The sequence below is a fragment of the Hippichthys cyanospilos genome, chromosome 7 (genome assembly GCF_059441005.1).
Source record: "Hippichthys cyanospilos isolate Australia breed blue-spotted pipefish chromosome 7, RoL_Hcya_1.0, whole genome shotgun sequence".
In the NCBI taxonomy this organism is placed as follows: Eukaryota; Metazoa; Chordata; class Actinopteri; order Syngnathiformes; family Syngnathidae; genus Hippichthys; species Hippichthys cyanospilos.
Window position 1 is genome coordinate 5,991,033 of NC_142375.1, and position 16,321 is coordinate 6,007,353.

A 16,321-nucleotide genomic window follows, 5' to 3' on the forward strand; every position below is an offset into this window, starting at 1 on the left:
CACACACACACAAATATGATCCTACACTAATTGCATTTTTGCCATCCAAATATACACCTGCTACCTGACCAGGTTACATTCCATGCAAGCAACTTCCAAACCTCAACTGCTCGGTTACACAACAAGGAATCAGAAAGTTAATCGTCATCTTCACAACATCCTTCCGCTTTTCCAGGGTCGAATCATGGGGGCGGCAGCCTAAGCAAAAGAATCCCTTACTTGCCATTTTGTTTAACTCTTTTCGGGGAGATCCTGAGGTGTTCCGGCTCAACAAGTATGCATAGATTCGTGGTTAACGGAGATCGGAACCATGAAGTAGGGTTTGACCCCTTACAGCAGGGGTGTCTAAACTTTTTGCAAAGTGGTCCAGATTTGGTGTGTTAAAAATGTAGGGGGGGCAACCTTGGCAGGCGTTCTTTACATATAACAGCAATTAATTTAAATACATTTCAGCGAGCCGTTCTGTGTTTAACATTTGCTTTTTTATTTTCATTTCAGCTATCTTTAGCATGTGTTTTTGTTCATTTGAAACATGCGTATCAAAAATGAATTGACATTGAATATTGAAATTGAATATTCACTGAACTTCACTTTTTTAACACTTTACTTAACTTTTTTGTCACAGTTGAACAGAAGTAATTGTACTCTTGGGTGCAGATTACATTTGAAACATAAAAAAATATCTCACCATGGCAGTTTAATATTTATAGAATTTTTAAACACAATAACAGAGAAATGAACAAATAATACTCATATCAACAAGTGCAACAGGAATTTAATCTGTAGTAAAATGGTACTCAATGAGAAAAATGAGTTCTTCAACACGTGTTTAAGAAAGGAGGACTGGAACTACACTGCACACAGGCTGGTCTCTAGATGGCTGCCGCCTGTAAATGACGACCTGTGTGTGATCGGCATTGATTGACATGTGCCAATCACTTTTCTGCTGCAAAACACCCGATCACTATCAGTGGCCGATTCATTGCAACAACACTAGTTAGTGTACTTATTGAACTGTATCTTATTCAAGTGAATGCCTTTTCAATTTCAATCTGTGTTGTGTTCCAAAAGAAAGTAATTTGGTACTGGTGAGGAGCTGTGGAAGTCTTTTTGTCATTGCACGCATGAGAAATAAGAATGTAAAACGTTTGGAGCAACAAAGAGGTACTGTATTATTTACTGTCCACAAATTGGTATATACAGTCAGACATACGCACAAACACAAAAAAATACACCATCAAAAACGATTGTATGTACACACTCATTCACTTGGATGCACACAAACAGTTTTGCTGTTGATGGTGCAAGTAAGGATGTGCTTTCCCAAGCAGTTTCAACTTTGTGTACGAGTAGCAAACATTCTGGTATGTATGGTAAGCAGATTTTCTGCCTTCTTGCACAAAAAACTATAATATAGAAGTGTGTGACAAGGAAAGAGAGGGCAAAGTATAAAAATAGTGAAAAGGGCCTCTATATATATATATATATATATATATATATATATATATATATATATATATATATATATATATATATATATATATATATAGGTATTTAATAATATGATAGCATTAATATAGTATTTAATAATAAAGGTATTTAATTGTTTGCATGTAGCACTTTCTATACTATTTAGATACCAATTTTTAATATGTATATACCATTTTCATGTTTTTACCTGGGTTTTTTTACACACATTAGCTAATTAACATAGGTTTGGATTGCCCGCCATACGGCGAATTAAATACAATACAATTAAATAAATAAAATAGTCTCTTTTGTTTTGAGCAGAGCAAACATGAAGTCATGCCTTAACTTGGATGTAAAGTTTGCTCTGCATCTTATCATAGCTATTGCTACTTGTCTATCAAGGTCCATTCCACCCTTTTTTGAGGGACAATTTGTGAAAAGTCAAATGTAAGTCTTTTGAATAAACTTTGTCAGTTTTTTCTCTATTCTGTCATTTTTGCCAGTCAGACACTGAATTAGGGCCATCAAGGCTAGATTAGCTGTTTCAAGCGTATTTGCATTAAATTGTGTCCATCTTTACACTCTACCAGCACCGCCACCTCCTTGCACATCTCCTGTATTATACATCATTCCCATGAGCATAGTATTGGTGCTCGTGGCAGTTGAGAGGGAGGGCTGCTATGGGAATGCAGAGACCATGTTACCGAGACACAGGTGGGTGAGCACTCTAATTTTACTGTCTCCTCCTATGCGTGTGCACATTATGTGCTAGACTAACCAGTCGGATGCACGTGTGTGTTTGTTAGCATCTGAGTGAGCAGATGGGGAGGATGGGGTGAAACTAAAGGACAAGGGTAGTGTCACATCTGCACATCGATTATGTATGTCTTTGTGCATGTGTGGTGCCCACATTTGGAGCCATCAACAAAAACAATGTGTTTGCTGATTGGTGAGGCACACGATTACATACACATAACATGCCTGTCATTCGGGTTAGGGTTCAGTCATTAGTTTTTTGTCTTTTTTTTTCTGTAGAATTTGCTTTCAACCTTTCTAGGTTTGATCACATCACCACCAAAATCTAATTTGTAAAACACTGCTAGTATTTGCGACAGCATCACTACTTTTATAGCTCTCAAGTGTTCAAAGACTGGAGCATTTAAACAGAGAAAAGCTGTCGCGTGTATACACACACACACACACACACACATTAGAAACCCCTGTCTATCCTCATCTTGAAGCTGCCATTGATTTAGGCTGGAAGGTGCCTTGGGCAATGGGTTTCCACAGCAACCGGCAGCCGAGGAAAGGAGCCAAAGTTTGTTGGCGTGAGGGAAGTGTCTGAATGTTGTTTGTGTATGCGGGCTATTTGTGAGTATGTACACGAGCAACCAAACATGAATATTTTTTGGAGTGTGTACGTGTGTGTGTGAGGTGTTTGGCAGGGTGGCAGCACTCTATTTAGTATTCAGCCTTTTGACTGCATCTTTTCCTACCTCTCTCTAGCTCACACCTGACATCTATCTATCTATCTATCTATCTATCTATCTATCTATCTATCTATCTATCTATCTATCTATCTATCTATCTATCTATCTATCTATCTATCTATCTATCTGTGTGTGTGTCTGTCTGCCTGTCTGTGCATTCACATAAATGCAGGTGTTTACTGTATTTTAATACACATGCAAACATGCACACACATATGCACTGATTTCCTAAGTGAATTGTCTTGTGGAGTGTTACTCAAGTACTGTAGACAGCCACACTACATCATTCTGTACATATCGTGGATGCGTATACTACTTTATGCAGAAAATTCCGATATAGGTATTCTACATTTACTCTTTCCCAACGCAACACAACCAATGGGCCTCTATTCTCAGAAATAAACCCACTGTTGCAGTTATAGTCCATCCTGCCTCATTAAATCATACATTTTTCAAAACATGCAAAATGCAACAACACTAGCACAAACATACTATTGATTCACAGGGATGTAGCTCAGTACCAATAGTTTCCTCAAAGCAGAAGAGAGGAAGGAAGAGTGTTTAGGGAGAGGGAAGGGTGGAGGAAGAATGATGAGATAGAAAGAAAAAAGCAGAGCAAAAGCACAGAGAAAGCCGTTTGTCATGTTTCTCTTCACCGGAAGCATCTCAGAAGAGTGCAGGAGAGCAAATACACACTAGAATACAGCCCCCGCCTCCCCTTTCCACAAGTACACCCCTCCACGACCCATCCCCCTCAGAGCCTCTCACAAGGATCTGAGAGCAGCTCAGCCCAAGCCCTGACACGTGTGCCTGAGAGAGGGGAGGAGTTAGAAAGTGAGCAGTATTCAATATATCTGTGTGCTCACACTGAGGTGTGTGCGTGTGAGTGTGTCCGAGTGTGCAAAGGATCTATGAACAGGGGAGAGTGCAATATCGCGCTTTCACCGCTTGGATAAAGTGTTTGTCTTTCTCACTCTTTCTCTTTTTTCTATCTGACACCATTGACTTCTAAATTCCACACTATTTCACTATACAACACAACGTCTAATTAACTCTTTCAGTGCCAAGCATTATCTTAAAAGGCAACCCTAGAGTGCCAGCCAATTTTGAGCATTTTGACACATATTTCAAGGCCGACAGAACGTTGTACTGTATGACTATGTAGACAATGGTGGCACCATATGGATTCCATTTTTCTCAAAAAAAGTAATATTTTATCTTTATTCCCCTCTTTAATAATAACTGTTTGAAAATAGGTCATTTGAGTGACCAATCTATTTTGGACAAAAGATGAAAATGTGCTTTTTTGTGAGAAGATGTATTTTCTCCACAACAGTGACTTTGACACAAATATTTTTTAGTAGCATTTAAAACACCTCAACAGTCCTTCCCTTCAGTAAAACATGAACAAAAGCAGAGAAAATGTGTTTTTGATGGCAAAATTACAATAGTGCTCGATTGGCATAATATTAACGAGAACACTAGCCACGAGTGTCATCTTTCGATTCGTTAAAAAAAAAAAAAAAAAAAAAATATATATATATATATATATATATATATATATATATATATATATATATATATATATATATATATATATATATATATATATATATATATATATATATACACACACGTATAGGTGACAAGAATTCTAGTATTGACATTTCCGTGACCATGGCACCAATATAGTGACCGATATTTACATCATGGCACTGAAAGCATTAATAAAATGAAAGTTGAAACATGAGATTTTCCTTCGGCAACAGCATATTATATAAAATGTAAATGTAAATGGTACTTCAATTATATAGCACTTTTCTACCTAATAAGGCACAGAGCAGATTTCTAACAATTTCATTTGTCAAATAAAAAAGACGATTTGGATGCACTTTTTTCTTTTTCCTTAAACCATTTCCGTCATCAAATCAGAACTGACTTCGGTGAAAAAAAAAAAAAAAAACGTTTGGGAAATCCCTAATTTGACAGTTGGCACATGACAATAGTCCTAATGCAAATTAATTTTATGACAGAATGCCAAAAATAAGGAGTACTCATACTATGGAGCAAAGTTGAAACATAAATGGACTGCTTGAACTTTATATTTGAGTCATTGTGACTCTGCGCAACTGTACAAAATCACAGAAATGTGCACTTTACATGCACAACCACATCAGTACCTAGATTGGTAATCAAACAGTCTAGTGGAGGTGGCTGGCAATTCACCTTTCATTCACCTTATTTATTTGGGTTTATTTTGAATGAGCCCAATGATTTTTTCCCTGCAAACAGTGGACAGGCGTGTGACATGGGGAAACAAAAAAGTAGCTATTAATTTTGTCTGCTAAACAGTTCAAATTGATCTTGAATTGTAAAGTTGAAAATGAATCAAATATACATTTTGGGCTGTGTTGTGTCTATCCTTGTCATTCTATGAGAAATCTGTCAGATAGACAGAGATACTGTAGATGCAACTGCTTGTTAGAAATGGCTTCAAAAGGCTATTATTCTGGCTATCTTAAGTATAGGGCTAGTGACTAGCCCCATACTTATGTTCCTGATGTTATGATAAAATCATATCAACCCATGTATACAGTGGGCTCGGGCTTGACATTTGAGTCACCCTGTGGGAAACGGTAGCTGTGTGCTCCTGCTACCCTTGAGAGCTTGTTGCACATCAGGCTTTTCAGCACAACTCAAAGGAAATGATATGAAAAAGAGGGCAAAGACAATGATCAGAGTGGAATTACCTGAGGAAAGCAAGAGAGGTGGAGCAAGTACGCAGCAGGAAAGACATCAACCGTGCATGCATGCATGTAGGCGTTTTCACAGCCTGTTTATTGTTGATAGTGCGTCTATGTGTGGGGGTTGGTGTCGTGACGCACAAGGTTATAAAGTAACGGCACAAGCTTCTTCATTATAGTCGGTATGTGACACACTGTGGTAAGGTTACGCTTTACTTTGGTAATGCCAGAGTTCTGCTAAATGTTTTTATACTCCAATATTACACTAAAGATATAGATCTTGCCGTAAACCTAACAATTTGTCAGAATCATACACACAGGCATGGAGCAGTATCAACTCGGGCGGTGATTGTTAACAACACGGCTGCTACCCACAGTTGGGCCATGAGCTCCAGCTAGCGTGTGCCTACCTGTGGGCTGTGAGGACCACAAGATGATGCTAATCGTAAAAATAAATGAATAAATAAAAAATGTAAAAAACCTTGACGATTAGAAATGTCACCTTTGTCATGATATTAAATGTTCCCGATGGTTGTGACCTTGTTTCATTGTAAATTAATGACCCTTTCTGGTTAAAATAAGCAGCAGCTTGCTTTTGAAGTGCATCACTTGCGGGTTATTTTTATGCGGTCAAGCAGAAGCTTGTATTCACAATACAGATACCTGATTGGCTGAATAACCTATGCGACAATGTGATGCGTTAGAAAAAATGACACTGATGATCGCTTGACTGGCACACGAGAATGTGTAAATTCATCTTCCGATTAAAAAATGACTGTTCTTCTGTCACAGTACATTGTCAGAATCCATTATCCTACTGATTATTAGTGTAATGCCCCCTCCACCAAAACTAACAAAACAAAAAACAACCATCAACATTGATTTCATTTTTATTTATTTTACTAAGGTTGAATGTGTGTTGACGTGATTGGATATAAGTATTCATTCTTTGTTTGTCATTGTGAGTGGATATAATTTCTCATCATTATCTATCAGCATTGTAAGGTCCAGAAGGTGCTATAAAAATCCGATCCCAACATTTATATCCAGAAAGCATTCACAGCACTTCACTTTTCCAACAATCTGTCATCTTACAATCGCACTCCAAATTGGACTACATTAATCTCTTATCTTGAAATTCTACACACAATAACTCATTATGACAATGATACTTTTTAATTTTTTAAAAATAGAAAATGAAGAACCTCAAAAATGAGCCCAGGCCCATTCAGTTTCCACTGCTCATCCTCGAGGAGTTTTTTTTATAGCTTATTGGGGTCCACCTGCATTAAATTCAGTTGACTGGACATGATTTGGAAAGGCACACACCTGTTGACCATGCATATTAGAGCACAAATGAAGTCAAAGGAAGTGTCTGTAGACTTGTGAGACAGGATTTTTTTGAGGCACAAATCTAGCGTTGTAACAATGAGCCTAACGAGCACAATGGCCTCCATTATTCATAAATGCTAAACTTAGAGCTCGAAGGAGAAAGGCCTTTGTCAGGAAAGTGACCAAGAACATAATGGTCACTCTGCCAGAGCTCCAGCATTCCTCTGTGTAGAGAGGAGAGCCTTCCAGAAGGACAACCGTCTCTGCAGCAATCCATCAATCAGGCCTGTATTGGTAGAGGTGGCTGGATAAAAGCCACTCCTTAGTAAAAGAAACATGGCCGCCCATCTGGAATTTGCCAAATGACTCAGACACTACGAGAAACAAAAATCTCTGCTCTGATGAGACAAACATTCAACTCTCCTAAAAATGCCAGGCGTCATGTTTGGATGAAAACCAGGCACCCCTCGTCACTAGGCCAATACCATCCCCACGGTGAAGCACGGTGATAGCAACGTCATGCTCAGGAGATTTTTCTTTTTTAGCAGAAGGAACAGGCAGATTAGTCAGGATAGAAGGAAAAATGAATGCAGAGCGCTCTTGACCTCAGACTGGGGGAAGGTTTTATTATTCAGTAGGACAACGACCCAAAGCACACAGCCAAGATCTCAAAGGATTGGGTTCAGAACCACTCTGTGCATGTCCTGGAGCGGCCCAGCCAGAGCATGGACTTGAATCCGATTGAAAATCTCTGGAGAGACCCGAAAATCGCTGTGCACAGATGTTACCCATTCAACCTGATGGGCCTTGAGAATTACTGCACAGAAGAATGTGCAGAACTGGCCAAAGGTGGGTGTGCTAAGCTTGTGGCATCATATTCAAAAAGAGTTGAATATGTAATTTTTGCCAGCGGTGGATCAACTAAGAACCATGCAAAGGCTGTGAATGCTCAGGTAAATGTGATTACTTAGATGTCTATTTTTAATAAATCAAAAAAAATTTAAAAATGACATTGTCATACTGGTGTATTGTATGTAGAATTTTGAGCTATGGGATTAATTTAATACAGTTAGGAATGAGGCTGTAAAATGACAAAATGTGTAAAAAGTGAAGTACTGTGAATACGTTCCAAAATCACTGTATATATCAATTGCCTGCACAAAGCAATCGGATAATTGGTTTTGTTGCATACCTGTGAATAATGTCAATAAAGATATTATATTCTATTTTTGTCTCTTTTTTTTTAATTGGAAAGGGTTAGGGTTATTTTTTTGAGGGTGGGTTGTCTTTCTTGTCATTGTAAGTCTATCTGCAAGAAATGGTCATACAGGTAATGGTGGTGCAAACATGGTTAGGGCAAATATTTTCAGTCGACCTATTTTTAAAGTTGACTTAGCCGACTTACCGGTATATTCACAGCCCCACTCTCGATATGTTCCACAGAGACAGTAAGAGGGGGCCGTGACTTTCTGTGGTTTTGTTGGCCTTAGTATAAACACACCTAGCGTATGACATCATCGACCCAATCACAACCAACCAAGCCAACACCTACCACAGAACACATTGTGAATTCTTTGCCGAGACATCTACCATTGCGGCAATGGTAACCTCAGCTATATCTATAATAAATACAGCACTACTTTATGTGAGGTCAACCAATTAAAGCTCAACGAATAAGCCTTTGAGAAGCACAGCTGACATTTCCCTGAGCGGCTACGAACAGAATTAGCTTGTGTGTAGAAAAAAGTTTGACAGCGATGCTTGAGCGAAACAAAATCAAGACAGTTTGTGTTAACTGTTTTAAGACAGAAAGCATCCAAACCATGTGCAAAATGCCAAACCTAATACAGACGTGACTGAGCTTCTAACACACAGTAGTCAAAAAGATATACAGTCACTTACGATAGCATTAAACTGGATGACCTGCCCACTAAGTAGCACACTGTGAAGACAAGGAGTAATTTTGGAGGCAACGAGGAAACGAGCAATACTTTGTTCTACTTGTTGTTTGGTTTGATTGTAAAGCGTAACTTGAAAATGGCTTTCGCCAAACCTCCTTTATATCACCAGCAATTAAAACCTCTTGGCAATTTAGACCACATAGGATGGATGAATGTCAACAGCCCTGAATCTCCCTCTTGTGGCTCGTTTTAGCAAAGCCGTAAATCACACCCAACAGATGTATGCCTGCTGCACTGCTAAAGTGTCATATTAAATGGTTAAATTATTGTCAAATAGTTGATGCCAATCTGGAATAATACCAAACTGCTCTGACTGCACAGACACCTGCAGACAGATCCAGGATAAGTATGAATGTTGCACGACGTAATTTGATCAATTGCAATTGAGTTTTGAGGTACTTTGAGACTACTAATTACACACAATAGGAAGTGCCTGCATCTAAGATATTCTGGCCTTGTTTTGTCAAATGCAAAAAGAAGCAAGCCGACATGGTCCACGAAGTCAACATAACCCCATTAACTGCTTGAAGAATGTAGATATTTTGTATCCATGAAGCTTCACTCTGCATTGCTCACTTATTTTTCCCTTTGGTGGTGGTTGCTCCTTTTTCATATTCACTGTATTCACGCAACAATAAATCTCTTGCTTCCTGTGCTTGCTTCCCTGCACATTTCTCTCTTCTTGTGCTTTTCCAGTCTCCAGTTCTCCACTGCTCACTCAAATAAATCTCTCCAACTCCGCCCCGCCACCCATCGAAATGTACAAAACACACACGAACACATGCACGCATACGCACGTGGGCAAACACACAACCCTCTAAGCAACAGCCACAATGGCCCCATATTAATAAATCTGCTCCTTTATTGGTGCTGAGTGTCTCTGGCAGGAGGGTAAAGGGGGTGGGAGTGGGTGACATGGAAGAGGAGGAGGACAAAAAGGAGGAGGAGACTCCGAGATCAGCAGAGAGGGCTGACTGACGAAAGTCATATCAAAACATAACAGCCGCAGCTAAGAAGGGTTTGTGTAAGAAAGAAATACAAAAAGGAAAAGGGCATCTACAGTCATGCATGGCAACACATGCTCACATACTATTTAGAATACAAGAGCACTGACATGATTTAGCATTTAACACTATGAAAAGAACCACTTGGGCCTTCATCTGGTGGACAGTAGGTGTTTGTTAAGAAGCATGCTTTTCCCACAGTTCCTTACTATGTCTTCTTCAATGGATTATTCAAGACACCTGACATCTGGCTGAACCAGTGAAGCATTCACAGTATGGTCATGTTGGTCACCAGGCTCGAGAAGCCAACTGCCTGAGGTGGGCTTGTGGTAATCATCGGCAAGCTTAGCTTAGTGGTCCAATCTCAGCCATCAGTCAGCTGTGACAGATTGGGGATATGAGCTAAGGAGCTGTTTGGCTTGCTGTTTGTGTGTGAGTGTTTTGGTTCGTCTGGGTGTGTGTGAGTGCATGTGTTTGTGTGTCTAGGGGGTGGAGGCAAGGAGGCTATCAGTCGTGTTCGCCTTGCAGAGGCATCAATACACTCTGGACAGGCCATTTTCCTATTCCCCAGCTCCGGCTTGTTGCTGGGGTAACTACAGCCATTTTACCTTCACTGGCTTCATCACTAAAGGACTTCAAAACAATTGGAACGCTGCCTACTTTATTGACCTTTACCTCCAGAGCATCATCTGTATTTGTCAAGAAGGAGTTTTTAAATCCAAAATTTGGTTGACACCTCCATCATGAACATGTCAACAGAAACAACTCAAATGGAAGAAAGAAACATTCCAAGCAAGACACACTGTGGCCGTATTGCTGAAAAGACACTAGGACTAATTCAATATCAACTCCTCTCCAGCACGAATGGTCGTGGAGAGCATTACACAATTACCGTACCTGTCCGTGAGGCTGCATGTTGCTGTAGGAGATGTTCTGGTTTAACACTTTCTGCTTCAACAGCAACATTCGCTTCTGCTCCTCACTCAGATGGGCTGTTTGGCCTGGAATTGGCCCTTGGGTTTGTCCTGGCCCAGCTCCTTGGCCTCCACCTGCCATGTAAGGAGGCATCATGGGGTTCTTCACCTGGCTGCTCCCACCCAAGGGCGGAGTCATCCTGTGATCAACGCCATTGCCGCTGAAGTGACTCAGTGGCTTTGTGTTGTTATATGACAAAATGGCTGCCGTTTGCTGCTGCTGTTTGGTCAGGGTGTTCTGGCCGATACTGTTCTGCTGTTGCTGGCCCATCAAACTCATGTGATTGTGAGGGAGGTAGGCATTCATGGGAGCTTTGGACCCGTTGTTGGGGGCCATCCCAGTCACTAGAGGGGCCTGTGTTGTGTTGAAGGCTTGCGGTGGATACATCATAGGGCTGTTGGGTTTATCTTGGTTAAAGGGACCAGCATTATAAGGACTGGTTGGAGGACCGGCTGGCGACCAGTTTGCTGTTTGTTGTTGCTGTTGTTTCTGCTGCAACAGTTTAGCACGTTGCTGGGCAGCCATTGCTTTTAGTTGCTCTGCATGAGAAAGCTCAGGTGTCACTGGTCCTACTGGCTGACCGGGAGCACCCCCAGAGCCTGCTTGTCCAGGGCCTGCCTGACTAACACCTGGGCCTGGGTTCATCATGTATCCATTGCCAGGTCGTGATACTGCTTGCATCTGAGCCTGGGTCGGAGTCTGAGGCGAACGAGCCACGCAGTTGTGTAATGGGGACCCTGACGCCATAGCAACGGCGGGGGACTGCTGCAAAGGTTGCTGAGGAGGTGTTCCATTGGCAGTGGTCGCAAACTGAGGGCCTGATGATGATGGTCGGACCTGAGAAGAGGTCACAAAAGAAATTAACAATAGATGCAGGTTGTGAACAATGGAGGGTTTGAATATGTTGAACATGTAATTCAAAATGGTAGTTGCCGATGTAAGGAAGGACACATTTTGGTCTGAAATGATTTTTTGAGTAATTTGAGTACCTTGGTTAAAAAAACAAATGTTTGAGGCATTTTTTTCTTGCCTTAGATACCCGCTTCATAGTGTAAGTCAAGCCAATTGCAGTGACAATTGATAATGGTCTGCATGAAAGTAAAACACACCAGAAATACGGTGAGAAGGCCCACTTCTAAATAAACCTCAGTTTATCAATTAATATATTGGCACAAATGCCTTGATACACTTTTATTTTGAAATTGTTTCTGTCAGAATGTCCCACTGTAAAAGCTTGACTAGTCTCTCTACTGCAACTGTTGCTCCCGACTCCTGATAAACACAACAAATGTTCTGAAATCCAATCACCAATTCAAGGCTATACAAAACAACTTAATTATATGCTGGCATTGACATTGACATATGGCACCTGTGTAAACACCTGTCAGAGGCTCGGGCTTCGTTTTGCCCGTGTCTAGCATAACTGGGCAGCTAGCTAGAAGCGCTCAAGTGCTTTGTGGGCGACAGACAAAATGTTTTTGGGCAGCAAAAAGTATTGCAAGGAACTTATGGTGAAAACATTGCACCTGTGACGGCCATTTTAAGTGATGCTGTAGGTTGCCATCAGTCTTGCTATGCAAGCTTCCCAGTGAGGAGCAGCACTTTTTGCTGATTCAAAAACAAATTGGCAACAGCACTGAACTGCTTGCAAGGATTATCGGTAGTACAGGCATATTTTGTGTAGGGTTTCTTTTCCCCCGTTTATTTTATTTCAATATTTTTATTTATATATAGACTGAATAATTCTTGTTAGAATCCTACCCAGTAATGGAAATAATCAGGTGTAATCAAAGTACTAATTAGATTTCATAATACTGTACATTATGTGTCCCTTACTTCATGATGTGTGCGGTCTGTAGGTTTTCTGACTTAAGAACATGCACTATAGCAGTAGCCGGGCACCCGTCTGTCATTTTCTGTACATCATTATTTAAAGCCGAGCAAATCCTTCATTATCGGGCCTTTACTTCGTTACAGCTATTTCAACCACGCTTCCCTCACCGCAAAATTATAGTTTATAAGACCATCAATTCGTCATCTTCTTTTTCTTCTGCGGTGTTGCATGCATTTCACAGCACAAGCAGACCTACTGTCTTAAATGTTTTGAGTGACTGAGTGGAAGTCCAAGCCCATGTGTATGAACTACATATATGTACTATGAAAACAAAAAAACAAAAAAACACGACAGCTTAAAAAAGCAGGCTTTTTTTTTTTTTCTTTAATCGATTGTTACGCTTGGACACTGTACAGCTTTGAGATGACAAATTACGACTGGTTTTGATTTTGGTATTGTGCATTGCAGTTTGAGTGGATGTACAATCTTTTTACACCTAAGATTTTGTAAAACACGGTGTAGTCTAAGGTCCTTGAATATAAACACGGTCATTCGATTCAATTTGTTTTAAGTAGCAATTCAGAGGATCTGCTGAATCGACGTTGAAGCATTGGGGCAGGTTGATGAACCGATATTGAAATGCAAGAAATATTGCAACACACCGATGAAAAGGTACTTTTAATTTTGGGACATGCGTTAAAGCCGAGCTTTGTTTGATTTCATTCTCTACAAGTGTGTGGCAATAGGGTAATCTTAGGTAACACCTGATCAAACAAGCACCCATGATCACAGTCCTCTGAAATGACCCGCCTCTAAGTCAGCCATTAGATCACAGGTGTCAAGCTCTGGTCCTCAAGGGCCCGAGTCCTTGTGTGTTTACTGGGCTCCTCTCCCCAGAACACCTCATTCAAATGATTAGCTCATCAGCGAGGTCTGCAAGAGCTTGAGAATTATCCAAATCATTTGAACCAGGTGTGTTTGGGAGAGAGGCATCGGAAACGTGCAGGATACTGGCCCTTGTGGACTAAGTGGTGAGATCAGACGTGCCCAAACTCGGTTCTATTCAGCATGTTTTTGTGGTTTCTGTCCTCCCAATACACTTGATTCAAATGATCAGCTCATCAGTAAGCTCAGCGGAAGCTTGATAACGATTCTTATCATTTGAATCAGATGTATTGGACGACAAAAAATCAAAAACATGCAAGACCGGATTTGGACATGCCTGCCGTAGACCAATCAGAAGCTCAGAAGTTGGATTGCTGTATGACAATATGTTGGGATAATTTTTATTGGCATTTAAGACATTTTTCCATGAGCGGAAATGTTTTCCCCACTGCCTGTCATTTTTTGGAGCATTGTTTTTATTGGTTTGTGCCTCGATTTGTCTGCCTTTCGCATCTGTCTTTAAAAGCTCAAAATTGCCGGCACAATTTGTCTCCAGTTTGATAAAATCATTTTGCTTGTGTTAAACCCATATTTGAATTAAAAAAAACCCCAAAAAGAACCAAAATGTATAAAATGAAGAATGACAGCAACCTGGTTGCCCCAGTTGGTCAGTTTGCTTCCACGTCTGTTTGCAACCAAGTTTCTGCCAGTTAATGCAGATCCAAACAACCTCTGATCAACTGCAAATGAAGTGTAGGCTTCCCTAACATGAAGGGCTTCATTCATTGTTGGCTCACACTGGTTGAACTTAAATACTATTGTAGAAACATTGACGATGGACACACTTTCAAAGTGAGATGTATAATGTCAGTGGTACTGACCTGTGGTGAGCCCATGGGCACCTGTGGACCACCCTGCGGAGGCTGAGCTGGGGGAGGAAGGGATGTCGGTGGCACAGCTCCCCCTACAGGCGCTGTCGTATTTCCAACTGCTTCCTGTGGGCCTGGAGTTTGATTGTTTGCTGGCCTACCAAAGTCTGCCTCTTTTTTGTCTTCAAAGTCCTCATTGAAAAGATCGTGCATGTCATCCTCTGGAACAGTGTTGGCCAACTCATCGATCAGCTCCTGCCACTCTTGATCATTGAGGTTAATGTCAGAGAATAGCTTATTCTGATTGGACAGAGATTGGGGATCCGAAGACTCTATTCCACCCCCATCATCTAGCGGTTCCTGTTTCAGGTCTTTAAGGAGGCTGAAGCTGTCCTCCAAATCCAGTGAGCCATTCATCTTCATGTCTGAAAGATGACTGCCGCCATTCTTGCCCAACTCATCTGTTGGCCGCCCTACATGATTACCATTGCTGTTTGTGCTGTTTCCAGTGGAAGTGTTGGGACCGTTGAGTAGGGGCTTTATGTCCATTTGGTGGTGCAGTGGAGAAATGGGTGGCAGGTTGTTGTTGTTGTTAGGAAGACCTGTTAGTGAGTCTAAACCACCAGAGGCCTCCTTCCGTAATCGCTTGTTAGTCGGTGAGTAGCTGCCCCCATCACAGATGCCATTCTGGTCTCCATTGAGGGGCGATCTTGCACTGTCCAGTTTTCTTTTTACCGTCTCCTGGAGCTGAAAAAGGAAGAAAATATGATAAGCAACATGGAAAGCAGGCGAACAGCCATTCTGAATCACATTCACACCTAAGGAAATTTTAAGCTAAAATGCCCACACAAACAGGTAAATACTCAGACAAAAAAGAAACACCACATAGACAAGTCAAACTTCAGACTGTCAGGCAGATGTGCGAAGCACTTATCTACCAAGTTGCCAACAAAATTTAGATTTTTTTGTCAGTAGTGAATATTTGAATGTACTTGTATTTAGCACCCTTTATGAAGGTCTCAGTCACAATTAGTTCTTTCTTATTTATCAAGAGGCGACTTGAGTTTGAAGATGGGGCTAAGAGGGTTGTGTGGTTCTTTCTCAACTGGCAGTCAATCTAACTCAAGTATTTAAATCGTCTTCATATGTACAATAGTATCTCATGCCAGAAAGTATGTTAGCCTTGATCTGTATGCGTCACATGTAGAGGAAAATTTCAGGTAAACACATCTGCCGGCGATCAGCAAGGAAAATCCTCTCACAGGTCTCAAACTCCAGTCCTCAATGGCTGCAATCTTGCATGTTTTCGATGTTTCTGTCTTAAACACAACTGATTCAAATTATTAGCTCGTCAGCAAGCTTTGCAGGAGCTTGAAGATGATCCTAATTATTTAAATAAGGTGCGTTTAAGAGAGCCGCATTGAAAACATGCAGGATTGCGGCCCTCGAGGACTGGAATTTGAGACCTATGGTTTATATAATTTAAGTCTTCACCACATGGGCTTTGATTTTGGGAGCAAATATAAATGTGTGGGTGTGTGTGAACAGATGTACGTATGTGTGAGGGGTGTGTTACAAGAGTTCCTTAAATGCCTGTGACTGATGTTGATAATAACAGACTTGATTTTCAAAGCCCACCTATAAAAACTCGCTTAATTATTCCATTGGTGAGAGTGACGGCACCCACCCACACAGAAAAATGCAATCAAGCATGGATGTACACATAGGGTTTCTACATATGCACCCACCTACAAAAA

The 16,321-nt window shown here is 40.8% G+C and overlaps 1 protein-coding gene across 1 annotated transcript in view; it reads right to left on the reverse strand.

Moving 5' to 3' along the window:
* maml3 (mastermind-like transcriptional coactivator 3) overlaps positions 1–16,321 on the reverse strand; it is a 109,513-nt gene that overhangs the window by 35,164 nt on the left and 58,028 nt on the right. The window contains exons 2-3 of the mRNA XM_088420207.1: positions 14,577–15,311; positions 10,899–11,813 (exon numbers count right to left, since the gene is read on the reverse strand). Coding sequence (XP_088276333.1) covers positions 10,899–11,813; positions 14,577–15,311 — 1,650 coding nt within the window. The remainder of the gene's footprint in view (positions 1–10,898; positions 11,814–14,576; positions 15,312–16,321) is intronic.